At 37.0% G+C, this 14,059-nt stretch overlaps 1 protein-coding gene across 1 annotated transcript in view; it reads left to right on the top strand.

Moving 5' to 3' along the window:
- COL5A2 (collagen type V alpha 2 chain) overlaps positions 1 to 14,059 on the top strand; it is a 172,988-nt gene that overhangs the window by 138,130 nt on the left and 20,799 nt on the right. The window contains exons 16-32 of the mRNA XM_065841028.2: positions 212 to 256; positions 1,483 to 1,536; positions 2,379 to 2,423; positions 5,734 to 5,787; positions 7,437 to 7,535; positions 8,008 to 8,052; positions 8,150 to 8,248; positions 8,696 to 8,749; positions 9,775 to 9,882; positions 10,366 to 10,419; positions 11,142 to 11,240; positions 11,961 to 12,014; positions 12,451 to 12,549; positions 12,660 to 12,713; positions 12,812 to 12,865; positions 13,355 to 13,408; positions 13,977 to 14,030. Coding sequence (XP_065697100.1) covers positions 212 to 256; positions 1,483 to 1,536; positions 2,379 to 2,423; positions 5,734 to 5,787; positions 7,437 to 7,535; positions 8,008 to 8,052; positions 8,150 to 8,248; positions 8,696 to 8,749; positions 9,775 to 9,882; positions 10,366 to 10,419; positions 11,142 to 11,240; positions 11,961 to 12,014; positions 12,451 to 12,549; positions 12,660 to 12,713; positions 12,812 to 12,865; positions 13,355 to 13,408; positions 13,977 to 14,030 — 1,125 coding nt within the window. The remainder of the gene's footprint in view (positions 1 to 211; positions 257 to 1,482; positions 1,537 to 2,378; positions 2,424 to 5,733; positions 5,788 to 7,436; positions 7,536 to 8,007; positions 8,053 to 8,149; positions 8,249 to 8,695; positions 8,750 to 9,774; positions 9,883 to 10,365; positions 10,420 to 11,141; positions 11,241 to 11,960; positions 12,015 to 12,450; positions 12,550 to 12,659; positions 12,714 to 12,811; positions 12,866 to 13,354; positions 13,409 to 13,976; positions 14,031 to 14,059) is intronic.

Below are 14,059 nucleotides of genomic sequence, written 5' to 3'. Positions count from 1 at the left end.
AGAACAGGTGGGAGTTAAATCTGCTTCACTAAGAATATGTAAATATGGCATTTCCCATGGGCATGGAAAGCAGGGCCCTTGATGCACACAGGTGACTGCACAAATCTGCTTTTTAGGTCTAACATGAGCATGGAGGACAGGAAAGAAACATGTAATTCCATTTTCCTCAATCCCGTTTCCTCTAATTTTGTCATTTCATTTCCATTTCTAGGGAGAATCTGGACCAACGGGCGCCATGGGTCCAACAGGTCCTCTGGTGAGTGTCAGGTGCATTGGGTATTAGCGAAGAGGCTTTAGGATTGTAAATGCTATTTCCAAGAGGAATTTTAAGGTTTTGAGATCTGTACTTGATGTCATGAAGCTGAACTTTCTCGTAATTAAGACTTTGTTTTCTATTACACTGACACTAATTTTGGTCCACTCTAAGCTGTTATTCTTTGCAATTCACAACCATAGATAATAATGATAAATCAGAAGGCTCAACAGAGACCTGAATGTAGGTTTTGTGATTGTTTACCTACTCATGTAAGTGTAGGGTGACTAATTTTCTTTTACATGTTAATGCTTCATGTGGAGTGATTTCAATATGCAAACAACTGATTTAGATTTCTCTGAGATAGAAATGGAATAATTTAGGTCAGAAATGAACTAGCTAAGAAAACCACGGACAGAGGATTTTGGAGGTTGTGGCAAGGATAAGAATGACATGGAAGAGAAACGGAGAAACTTTTTCTCAGAGAAGTTTTCATTTAGATGTGGTTTCGGAGAGCTGAATACTTGTGAGTAGTGTAACATGCCAAAATTTGACTCTCAGCAGTGCTTCTGGAAGTAAAGCACCTTTCTTATATCAGATAATGATATCTATATGCGAAGCACTATCTTGTGTCATGCAGAATGTAATATCCCTGAAGTAGAACCTAGTTTGTGAATGAGATGTAGTAAATGAGATTGTATTTTTGACCCTTATGTATATATACAGAATTTATTCTAATGTGTTTGAAACTTGAAATACTGTTGGAACAGGAAAAGAGAAATTACAGTCTATTAAGTTTCCACTGGGCAAGCCTGTGAGACTGCAAAGATCTGTGTAAGCTGCTACTTCTTTCCTGATCTAGGACAAGATAAACTACACCTACAGGAGGAAAAAAAATAACTTGGTTCTGTGGCTGTTGTTTACGTCATCGGTCCTTATCATGCTTGTAGTCTCAGCGAAGCTGATCATGTTCTTGTTAAAAGCAAATAAAGGAAACTGAGCAGAAAATTGCGGAAGAGCAATTGCTGAAGTGCGAAATTTATTTGAAGCAAAGGAAAAGTCAAGTAAATAAAAAAAAAAAAAAGTAAAAAGCAAAGAAGAAGAAGGAAGGGGTGGCATGTGTTCTTTCCACTGTGGGGGGAAAAAAATCCAGTGAACTATGTTTTCCCCTTTTTGTTATTCTACCATGATGAGCTCCTAAGTGATGCACTTTTTGTTCTCTTTTCAAGGGACCTAGAGGAATGCCAGGAGAAAGAGGTCGGATAGGACCACAGGGTGCCCCTGTAAGTTGGTTCTTCCTTCTCTTTGTAGTTCTTCTCTTTTACTTAAATTTAAATCCCTGAGCCTGAAAGTGTCTATTCATGTGACTGGGAGTCACTTCAGTGGCAAGTTCTCAGCCCTAACTTTCTTAAGCTACAGCAGTAGTTTTGTGGGGTAAGACCTATGCTATAAATTTTGAAAGTCAAAAGCAGTTTTAAAACGAGAGTGCAAGCTGTATGGTAATTTCTCATACCAGAGCTGCCCACAAGGCCAAATACTCTCATAACACTTTTTTTTCTGTGACACAAAACTGCCTTCCTTGTGAAATTTTTCGAGAGGCTATTTTCACCAAAAATTACTGAACTAGAAATAACATGTATTGATTTTGTCTGTAAAAAAGTTTAAAATGAAAGTTCAGACTTCCAATTTAATTTAAGTCTCATATTTAATTCCAGGTAATAAAGCTGTCATCTTAAGTATTTTGCTTTTCAGCAAAAAGAGGGATGAGATGAGATCATATTTGAGTTGAAATTTCTTTCTGTTGCTTTATGTCTGGTGTCAAGTGTTGTTTTTTCTGGCATTTATCCCCATGACTTTTATTTCCTCCATTTATGTTATGTGCTCCATACAATTACACTGTCAAAATATTGACCTCTCTGAAAATGGAGAAATCCATTAACTTCAAGAGGAGCATGATTTCTTACTGAAGTTTTCCATGCCAGTGTTTGGAGGACTCTGCAATCCAGCATTTCTTTGATCCCTTTAGCATGTGTGGCTGTTATCACAAATGCTAACAGGAACTACAGTTAAAAAAAAATAGTTAGGGTTCTTATCAATATTCTGTCTTGTCTGGTTTCATATCTAGGGTGGACGTGGCCAGCATGGTATGCCTGGGAAGCCAGGGCCAATGGTAAGTGTCTTTCTTAATCACCTGTTTTTTTTCACCTTATATTTCCCGCTTCCTTTTGACACTACCAAAAGAAGTGCAAAAAATTGTTGGCAGTTGCTGGTAACAGTTAAGTGCACCTGGAACTATCTGTATTCCTAGTTCTACTCAATTTAGCTTTAGTGCTGTCCTCTGAGAAATGATACTCTGTAGTTCGCTTCATCTGAAGGTTTTAATTTGCAGAGGAGTGGCATCATCCTTGGAGAGGTGATGCTTTGCTGCTTTTATGAAATGGGATCCCTATGGTAGAGGGGATAAGTGTCTTAAAGATATACACTGTAATATAAAACAGTTTATAATTGCATATTATCTTGCTTCGCATACAAAACTGACAAATGAGATTATGGCCATTCCCAGCAAGAAGAAATGCCACTTGCTGATAGCAGAAATTGCTGCCTACATTTGATCTATTACAAAATGTGTAAAAGAGAGCCTTTTAATTATGGACAGTCATGCACTGGACGGTGGAACCAGAAGCCTGTGTGTGAATGTCTGCCAAATGGAGAAAGCCTGGGACGCGTGACTGTACAAGTTCCCACAAGATTGCAACAGGGCTGCAGATAACTGTGGCACTTTAAACTGGATGTCAGTGTATCAAAGGGCGGTGGTTTCAATCCTACAATCCAATCTGGTGGTACATTTGCAAACTGCATTTAAGTTAATTCACATGAGTGTTGGAAGGCCAGTGGGATTATTCACATACATACAGTTAATTATACGTTGCATTTGCAAATGAAAGCTTATGATGATCTTGTACTATTTGTTCAAGGGCAGCTTCCACTTTTAAAATGTGGTGTTATTTTTTGTTTGCTTTTTTTTGAAGCATTACTTCTAGGATGTGGTTGACATTTTCTGGCCCTTGATGTAGCCAACCTGAACCATAACCACTTAGTAACATTCAAGTTTGAAAAAAACAAACAAACAAACAAACAAACAAAAACCCCCACACATGTAAAAAAACCCAACCACAACAAAACCAAACCAAACCAAAACCCACAAAAAACCCAAACAAACAAAACCCCCAACCAACCAAAAAACATCAAAACCAACCAACCAAACCCAACAAAAAACCACCCAAAAAACCCAACCAAACAAAAAAACCCCAAAACCAAACACAACACAAAAAAGACCCCCCCCATAACCACTACACCAAAAAAAAGGCTCTTCAAAACACACTTGCCTGCAATTAAAGTGTCATTCTGTGCACACTCTTTATTTAACAGTGATATAAACCTTGAGCAAAATTCATTTACCTGTGTCATCTTAGTAAACTGTTTTATTAGAAACTTCGTTAAGAAATAATTAACTGTAGTAGAAGCTCCAAAAATTAGTGTCTAAAGGCTGCAAAATTCAATTATTAAGTATATCATGAAAGAAGAGTAACTCGTTAGAACAAACTTTCAAACAATGACAAGATTTTTTCAGTATTGAAAACAAATTTTAGTGTTAAAAAAAGATGAATCCTGAGTTATGAAATTCTACATGAAGCTTGGAATTTTTCTTTGGCATAAAATATGAACTCAGCTTCATTGGACACAATAATTGATTTGACACCATTTTTGATAAAATCCCATGTAGTGTCACAAGGGAGATAGTGGTACTTAATGCATATTTCTACTTGGAGGAGATGTTAATGAAATGTTTTGTTATTGGGTTAGTGCAGTGGTATACCAGAATTCTGGAACTCTCCCTGCAACAAGACAGGGATTTGGCAGACATGTATTTGTGACCCAATAGACTGGGACATAGGTTTTCAAAAGTATACTTAGTGAACTGTGACATCAGTTCTGTAGAAATCCAGTGCAAGGTCATGGCAGAAATATTGTCTGTAATTAATACTCAGTGGGACAGATTGTTCTTGTTAAGTTTGTCAGCAGAGCTTTGCTACATAGAACATTTTTTTGCAGTATGCATCATATTTTAAAAAAAGAAAGAATATAATGAAAAAATGAAGAGGGATCATGTGGAAACAGTGTTGTAGTGAATATTTATAACCACTGAGTGCCGCCATCTAGAGAGTTTATAATACAGTAGGAAGGTCTTCTGTTGAGTGTCTTGTTCAGCACAAGATGCATTATGAAAATGGAATCAATTTATCCATTTACTCTAAAGCCCTTACTTGGAAGTCTTTCTGTTTAGCAAAATAAGGTTAACGTCATAACATACAGGTATATTCAAGTGTCCACACTTGAAGTTTGGGCTTTAGTGAGTTTAGACACTCTACCATGTAAAGCAGCCCCAGCTGTTTGCATCCCTGCCCAGGCTTCATGTCCTTGCAGCCACCTGAGCTGTGCCTGCACAGTGCACCACGAATTTAGCTCTAGAACCAGAAATAGTGCAGCCACATCAATCCTATGCTCTCCTCAAGCTGTTAGCCCTTCTTAGGAGGAGCAGTATCGACCATCTCAAGCTCTAATGCGATTTGGGAAGAGCCATCGTGGTTTTGGGAGCTGCAGATGTCCCTCTGCACAGCATTGTGTTCCATGGTGTGGCATAACTCAGCCTTTCCTCCACTTCCTGTTCCAGAAATATCCGCTTCTCTCTGAAGAAAGATCCAAGCAGTAAACTGTTTCTGCTGTACATCTTTGTCTATACAGCCTTGAAAATTTGATAGAAAATCTGTGTTTCAAAGCTTGCAAATTAATTTGGCTGTGAATTTGGGAATCTCAGTGGAGCAGAAGAGTTGGAAGCAGGGCATGTAGTTGCATAACCTTGAATTATATTTTCACTTGTTATGTTACTTACCTGAAAAATCTCATCTAACAACCCAGTTGTTTCAATGTAGACATGGCTTGTATATATATATATATATATATATGTTTGGTTTTTTTTTCCTAGATTATTATTTTAAATTTGAAAGAATTGAAACTCTCATTTGCTACATTCTGTAGGACAAATTGTGATCACTTAGCAAATGCCTGGTCTTTTCATTATCATATCACAGTAGCATAGATACAAAAGGAGGGTATAATATTTTGTTAAAAACTAAGATTGAAAAAAACCTGCTATTGCAATTTGCGTGTTAATAGCTGAATTAAGAGCTGTAACTTTGCTGAAATCAGTAAATTCATTATTAAAATACTGCACCACAATTCCATAAAATGTGCATGTATTACTTATAAAATATTTTAATAGTTATTTTGGCCTTTTATGAACACATGTTTTATGACTAAGATATACATTTAATCCCAGAAACGTATTTACCCAGTAATTAGATACTAATCTGTGTGATCTAAATTGCAGAATTACAGCTTTGTATGTCTGTCTTTTATAGGGCCCACTTGGCATAACTGGTTCTCCAGGTTTTCCAGGTGCTCCTGGTGTAAAGGTAAAAAATAAAATAAACCCATCTTTTTGATATGTCTAACAACACAGAATTTAAAAATTTGTACCGGAATACACAGAGTTCAGACTGACATGTATACAGGTCCCTAGGAGCTGCTGTGGAATCAGTCTTAGTTAAGACCTTGAGCCAGCCGATAGAAGTCAGAAGCCAAATGGAGCAATCACAGTTCACCACAGCTAGGATACTTTCTTTGCTTTTGCTTTCCTTGAGTGAAAGGATGATTGTAAGATGACTGTCATGTTGTGCCTCAGGAATCTTCTCCAGCATATTCTAAGAATGACGAGATGCATTATTACAAGTTACGTAGTCTAAGACAGAATGGAAGCAGTACCTTCTAGTGCTGAAACTTCCTTCTAGTGCTGAAACCTAGACTGGTAAGAAAAATGACTGCAACCCAGCAGAGATGTACTGCAGTTCATCACAACAGAGCGAATGGTGACTACCACCTTTTGTGGTTCTATGTAACTGGGCTGAAATGGAAAACATTCACTGGCTGAAACACTGTCTTTATGGGAATTTCTTCTCTTGTTTTTCAAGAAAGCGTTCAATTATTTTTTTTTTTTCATAGCCTTGAGAACATGTCTGCAAAGATAGAAAAGGCAACTCACACAGCTTCTACACTTCTTATACTTGCTCTCCACCCACTTGCTCCTCTTTGTTCATTTACATTCCTAAAACATGATAGGAAAAATTATTCAAGCAGAAATTCTCCTTTAGTCAGGTAGCCAAGTTCAGCAGATGTTTTATGTTGTTGTGAAGCTGACAACATTAATGAAACAGATTTTTAGAAACAAGTCTTAGTAAGAGTATTAACGTAATGTGCACAATTAAATAACAGACCTTTTAGTGCATGTCATAAAAATGTTTTGGTATGGCTATGCACTACTTAATACCTAAATAAATGTTTGGAGAAGCTGTCCCATGATGAATCAGTGAAAACCTTTTGAAGACGATGAGATACCTTTGAGTGTGTTCATCAGATGATCTAAAATTGGGATAGCTGCTTTGAACTTGTAAAAGCTAAGCAGAGAACACAATGAAGCTGTAGCCTTCAGCTATGAACATGTGATATTACCAGCCATCAGTTCCAAAAGGCAAATTTTCTATATAAAGATAAAATTCAAAGGAGTAATTTTTTTATTGGAGCATCCAGTCTAATCTGATACAGGTTTTGTATTTAATGTAGTGCTGCAACAGTAAGTTAATCTGTACTGTGCAACCCCCCGCCCCCCTCCCCCCGATATAATTTCTAAATTTTAGCATTAGCTGTTGATGAAGCTAAAAAAAAATTATCAGATTACATGTACATAATGGGATTTTAGAGGGAGATGTCTATCTGAAATGTTTGATCTGATTTGGGCCACTGGATATACTGCTCCTCCTCTGTAGAAAGTTTCCTTGTCGTTGTATACGTTGAGGAAAAATTCTGTTTGTACTTTCAAAGTTTACATTCACACAGAAGTAGTGGAAGCAGAATTAGGTAAGCAAAAATATATTTTAAGGATAATAAACTGTTTCCAAATCTGAATTGTTTTTCTCTTATAAACTCAGTATTCTTCCTTAGTTACTTCGAAGTGCTACTTTTTTAGAGCAAAAATCATCTCCAGTTGTTCCCTCATGTAAAATCTTAGGGTGAAGCTGGCCCAACGGGTCCTCGTGGTCCTGAAGGTCCTCAAGGACAAAGAGGTGAAACAGGTCCCCAGGGCCCAGCTGGATCACAAGGTCTTCCTGTAAGTACATTAAATTGAGTTCCTCAGTGCTCAGCTTGTGCCTGTTGCCTCTTTATAGGGAATTTGCATACTTCGCTGGATAGGCACTGAGTTTTGTTCAAATTACCTTTCTTTTTCTGGGAAAAAAAGTATTATTCATTTGTTTTGTGCTTATTTTGTTGAAAATTAATTTTCATTATTTAATTAAAACAACTTGGAAAACTGGAAGTTACACAGCCTGATGGAGTCTCAATCCTACAAGTACTTTAAACTTAAGCTTAAACATAGGCTCTTAAGGATTAAAAGTCACATTAATTTGCACACATGGTTACTTATATTAGCATTTGCACAAGTAGATCTTGCATTGCTGTGTTTATTTAATAACCTTTATTGTCTTGTCTCGTAAAGTGGATAAAGTTACTATCATCTTCTGTTTTGTAATTGATACCCTCCTTATTAAAATTAATTTTAATGATTGGTACATTATTTTTAGGGTGCCGAAGGGACAGATGGTTCCCCAGGTGCTAAGGGCCCAACTGTAAGTGATCATAACACCTGTTAATTGCCTGATTGTGTGGGGTTTTTTTTGTCTGTTTGTTTTAACTTACTGTGCTTGCCGTTATTTCTGTTTATAGGGATCTCCAGGCACTGAAGGACCCCTTGGCTTATCAGGTCCACCTGGTTCCCCAGGACCACAAGGCAGTACCGGCCCACCTGGTATTCGAGGCCAACCGGTAATGATGTTTCTGTGGGAACTGTAATGTCTTGCGAATATGTCACTCTGTGAAACTAAAATGGTGATTAGTAGTGGGGTTCCTTTAAATAAATTAGTAGCGTGCTAGTGAGTACGCTGACACTTGGATCTTGGGAATCTTTTGTGTATCCAAAATACTGGTTTTGCTTTCATAAAGGTCTAAGAAAGAAGAGTGTCTATATAAACTTGGACAAACAGTAAGAGTTATCTCCTGAAATTGTCACGTTTAAGTTTTTGTCTTGATAGCGTCATAATTAACAAGCACGCTAAGGGAAAAGACAAACCTTAATAAGTATCCTATTATATTGCTTACAACTAGTTAACTGAAATAGGAAATGATTTTCTCTTTCATAGAATAATACAAAATGGTCAAATGATTTATGCAGAGTTTTATTCTTAGAGGTGTTGGTCATATGTTTGTTTTCAGGGAGATCCTGGTGTCCCAGGTTTCAAGGGAGAAGCAGGACCCAAAGGTGAACCTGTAAGTCTCCATATGCTTTGTAAGATGAAAAGGAAACACAAAGGCTTGTATGAGTATTTTCAATAGATTCTTAGAATTTTCAAAATGCTTCTAATGCTCATAAGCACGAGAGTAATGATTGTGGAAGTCAAACCACAGTCAACCTGGCTAGACAGTACTAACAACAAATAGCCAGCAGGTCTTTTGATGTTATAAATCACCTACGCAATATAGACCTTCCAGGACTCAAGGAGAGGAAAACCAGTTAGTGCATCTCCTGAGGCTCCTGTAGCACGCAAAATGTGCATATTCTCATTTTGTCATCTCATATGAAATGGATCCATATGATTCTGGACATGTAAGAACACACAAGTCTGTGTGCTAATAATAATTTTAAAGCCCTTTTTATTTTAAATTTATTACTTTTAATGCTTCATACAGTTGTGTATATGCTAATTATATTTTATTTATACATTAAAATAATATTTATGAAATATTTTTTGAGAACATGGCTAATTCCATGATGTAACCATGTGAATTTTGGAAGAAAAGTGTTTCTGCAGAGTGGGATTCAGTCTGACTAGTCAAACAATCTTCAGTTTTTCTTTCTCACCCATTAATTGATCGTGTAGTAACTGACAAAAATGTACAGATGAAGTAATGGTTTCCTTATCACTGACTGTCTTCTTTGAGAATTTGTACTAGAGTCTCACTGAATTTTGAATCCTTTGCAGCTTGTCCAATTGGTAATAATCAATACAAATTATTGTGGCTGATCAAAGAAGTGATTATAAGAAGCACCGTACAGCCAAACTGCAGAATTACAGTTCATTCATAGTGCACTTCTTACTGAAATATTACCTTATAAGCATGATAAAAGAGAAAAGCTGATGCTGAAAAGTTGTGTTTTTAACTGATTCAAAACTTTTTTCTTTTTATTTGGAAAAATGTTCATGATGTTTAGAAGACAGTCTGTTTCAATATACCTGAGAAGTGGTGATCATAACAATGTGGGTTTTTTAAAAAAAACATTTTACTTTCACTAGGGCCCACAAGGTCCCCAGGGTCCCATTGGCCCTGTAGGTGAAGAAGGGAAGAGAGGTCCTCGAGGTGATCCAGGCTCAGTAGGTCCACCAGGTCCTGTTGGAGAGCGGGTAAGCAATCCAAAGCAATCAGCTCTTGCGAGATGCACTGCTAAGCTGAAAAACCTCTTGAGCTAACCATGAATTTTCTTACAGCTTCATTGTGGGTGCAGTCAAACTTTATTTTCCTAACAGCAGTTCATACTGCACTTTATTTTTTACACTGGATAATTTAATTATTTTCATTTATGAATTCAATGAACAGGGTAGTATGGTAGGAGAAATGATGGAGATTACAATGAACTTAATCTGCAGATTTTTTGCTTAACCCTGTACAAATGGTCATCTTGTTTTCAAGGAGGCTGTTCAGCATAGATGAATGAAACATTTGAAATTTTTACTGTTCCAAGTGCTAAAAAACCCCCAAGTTTAAGCATTGAAGTAAGAAAGTTGTAAGGAAATAAACTGAACCCCCAGACTGTAAATCTAGTACTTTATTTGCAATAAGTTATGTAAAAATTAAGATAATCATCTTGCGCCTGTGGCTTTTCCTAGGGTGCTCCTGGTAACCGTGGTTTTCCAGGTTCTGATGGCTTGCCTGGACCAAAGGTAAATGAAATTAAAGTGTACATCTTTTACTGGGTCATTTTTAAAATTTTCATGTATACAGATATATAGGTATAAAGTGTTCCATTAAAAACTTCTACTACTGGGCAAACAGGCAGATCCTCATATTCACTGGAAGCAGGACCAAAAGGAACTGACAAATGCCAAAGTGGGGTCTGAATGTTTTGAGACTAAAATTTTTTGGGGAAAAGTCACTTTCCATTCCTGTGATATTCAGCTTTGCTTGCTTGTCCCTGACTTAATGCTCCCTCATGCTGAAATGTGAATAGACAAGAGATGTTGACCTGTTCTGCTCTATTGTTTTATGTATTATATTACTCTACAGTAGGTAATTATTTGAAAAATTGCCTTTTCTTTGTGTGTGGTGTAGTTTTATAGACTTGTCCCTTGAACAGATGGGCTTGTCTTTGGTTTTCCTAACACTTTCAGGGAAGTGACTCACATATGTATTTGTCTAGAGTTTCTGTAAATTCCTAACTTCTTGGGAAAAATGCAGGCATTGTAGAAATCTCATATAAATTTGCTTTATGGAAGAGGCAACTTTACGTAATAATTTGGGAAAAAAGTGATAATAATAAAAGTATTAATAGTTTGGAACTCTGTTTGCAAAAATAAGTCTTTAATAGAAGATGACTCTTTTATTTAACCTTCTCTTACTGCCACTGTTTTCCCTGTTAACTAGTAACCCATTGATATCTTTCTAGGGTGCCCAAGGAGAGCGTGGTCCAGCAGGTTCTTCTGGTCCAAAAGGAGGTCAGGGAGATCCTGGGCGTCCTGGTGAACCTGGCCTCCCGGGTGCGAGGGTAAGGAACTAATAGCAGTACACTGTAAGCCATGGCATTTTTCATTTTTAGAAGGCAACAATGAACTTTGCAGAATTGAGAAGCTCTTACACGAGAATGGACTTATTTCAGTGGTGCTTCTTGAAAGGCAAAGGCCAAAATACCTGTTTTTTTTTTTTCCCTGCTGATGCGGGGAAGCACAGGTTCCATAAAAAGAAGAAATAATCTTGATTGAGACTGGCTAATGCAACTGTAGGATATGTGCTTGTAAAGCACATAGTTGCCACAGATAACAAGAATTGAAGGCAAGACCTTCATCAAATTGATGATTGATAACTTACATAGTTCAGTTGTCCATGTCATCTACATGTTTTTTTAGGAAAATTTTTGGGGATAATTTGGAATATCACAAAAGGAGAGAAAGGAAGAAGCAAGTATAAGATGTTATATAGATCACTGGGTAATGTTGGCAGAAATAAGGATGAGCCTGTGAGAAGCTCAAGACGGATAAAAGCAACAAAAGCAAGGATAGGAAAAGGGAAGATCAAAGACAGTGGGGGATGATGCTGTGGAGTGAAGATAAGGATGAGGACCTTTGATACAGAGAAGGTTCTTGTGTAAGGAAAATCTTAGTGTTTGTACCATGGTAGTAACTGAGTGTATCTTTTGAATTTATTTACATTTCTCTGTTGCTCTAGAATTATATGCACAACTTCACACCAATGTTATTCCTGCTCTTAGGGTCTGACAGGAAATCCAGGTGTTCAAGGCCCTGAAGGAAAACTTGGCCCCTTGGTAAGCAACACTAAAATTAGTTCTTTCAGTGAGGAAACAGTAATTAAAACGTTAACTTGAATTTTCTTGATTTTTGAAGTTTCATCTTCTAAACGTTCACTTTAAATTCTCCGCTCCAAAATTAGTGCAGAAAACATTCCTTTAGTTTTGTCTGTGTAGCAGTGTCTGTTGTTTAGCAGCTGCTGCAATATTTTTAAACCGTTTTGAACTGAATATCTTTTATAAATGTCTTTTCAAGGAAACAATAAAGTATTTGTACATAATGGCTCGATGGTGGAAATTGTGTAATATTTAGTTAAATTCAGCATGGCTAAAGCTATGTTTTCTTTAAAGGCTTTTTGACTGATGATAACTGTAGCACCAAATCAGATTAATGTTATTTTTTATATATACAAACATTTTCCAATTTAATGTGGAAAATGCATTTTCTCTGTAGGGTGCTCCTGGAGAAGATGGACGCCCAGGTCCAGCAGGTTCCATAGGAATCAGAGGTCAGCCAGGCAGCATGGGCCTTCCTGGGCCAAAGGGCAGTAGTGTAAGTGTTGCACCTGGTACCCAAGATCTGTTTAACTTCAAACATCTGCATACATTTGTCGTGGATGAAAGCAATATCTAAAAATAGTAATTTTATTTTCTCCAAATTAGGGAGATCCTGGAAAACCTGGAGAAGCAGGCAATGCAGGTGTCCCAGGACAGAGAGTGAGTGTGCCTGTTGTTTGCAATGATTACAGAAAATTATGCTTTTCTGTTGTATATGTTCACTATACAAGACTTCTTCCTATGTCGTTTTAATTTAGGGAGCCCCTGGTAAAGATGGTGAAGTTGGTCCTTCTGGTCCTGTTGGCCCACCAGTAAGTCGACTTTTCTCGCTCTGCCTCCACCCCATCATTTCATCCATTCATTATTCTTTCTGCTTCTATATTTTTGTCTGTCTTCATGCCAGTTGTTGAATCCAAACAAAAAATCCTAAGAACATTTAAAGCAAAAAATTTTCCTAGAAAAATGGAAGCTTTGTATTGAAAAAAGAAAATAGTAGTCTCATTCCTTTTACTGACCGTTACAAATTGGAGCAAAATTTTCTCATAGTTCATTTTCCTACCTTCCTTGATTTCAATGGAACTGAGTGGTTTCCTATCAGCACAGAATTTTGGGCAGAGGGGTCTTAAAGAAATTACCTGCATCTTATGACATCTTTTAGATAGGGTATTCCCTGGCCTGGGGTAAGTAAAAATGTATAATAAACAGATATATAATTGAAAATGTATGTATTCAGAGAGAAGAAAAATTGTGGAGCCTGCCAATATTCCTCTACTGTATACTTATTATTTTGTTATGTGTAGGGTCTGGCAGGAGAAAGAGGAGAGCAAGGCCCTCCAGGTCCTACGGGCTTTCAGGTATGTGCATTCATTTTTTGTTAAAGAAAATAAATAAACGGCCATGTCTTTAACAGCTTAAATTGGAGAAATTCAATCGAGTGGTGTTTAACAAAACACAACTTCAGCACTAAGGCGATGATGCTCAGAATAATTAGTGATATTTAGCTTTCACATCTGCTGTGCTCTGAACTGAACTGGCAAAGGCTTATGTGCCAGCTTGTGTCCCTTGAGAAAGCCTTTGTTGGTTTTCAGTTTTAATTTGGAGATTTTCCAAAGGTGTTCGAAATATGGAGATAAAGAATTGTTTTGATAATGAAGTATTAATTAAATTAAGTCAATTGCTGTTTATGGAAAGCTTTAGGGCTGATATACATATGTCCTATAAATGTTAAAGAAGGACTGCCATCTCATTTTGAGGGGGGAAAGCACTTCCGTGAAATATTAATGTAACTATTTTGCTTGGGGTTGTCTGAGGGCATACTCTGGTATTGAGTATAATACTATATTTATATTCTTGGTGACTTAATTACATCCGGATGTAAATAACTTTCTCATTTTAGTGACCATTTCATTTATTTTTTTACAGGGCTTGCCTGGGCCACCAGGTCCTCCAGGTGAGGGAGGAAAGCCGGGTGATCAGGTAATTTCTGTGTAATCTAAAAATAATTC

The sequence above is a fragment of the Patagioenas fasciata genome, chromosome 7, assembly GCF_037038585.1.
Source record: "Patagioenas fasciata isolate bPatFas1 chromosome 7, bPatFas1.hap1, whole genome shotgun sequence".
NCBI lineage: Eukaryota > Metazoa > Chordata > Aves > Columbiformes > Columbidae > Patagioenas > Patagioenas fasciata.
The sequence above is the reverse complement of the archived record's forward strand: the minus strand, read 5'-3'. Positions and strand labels throughout refer to the sequence as shown.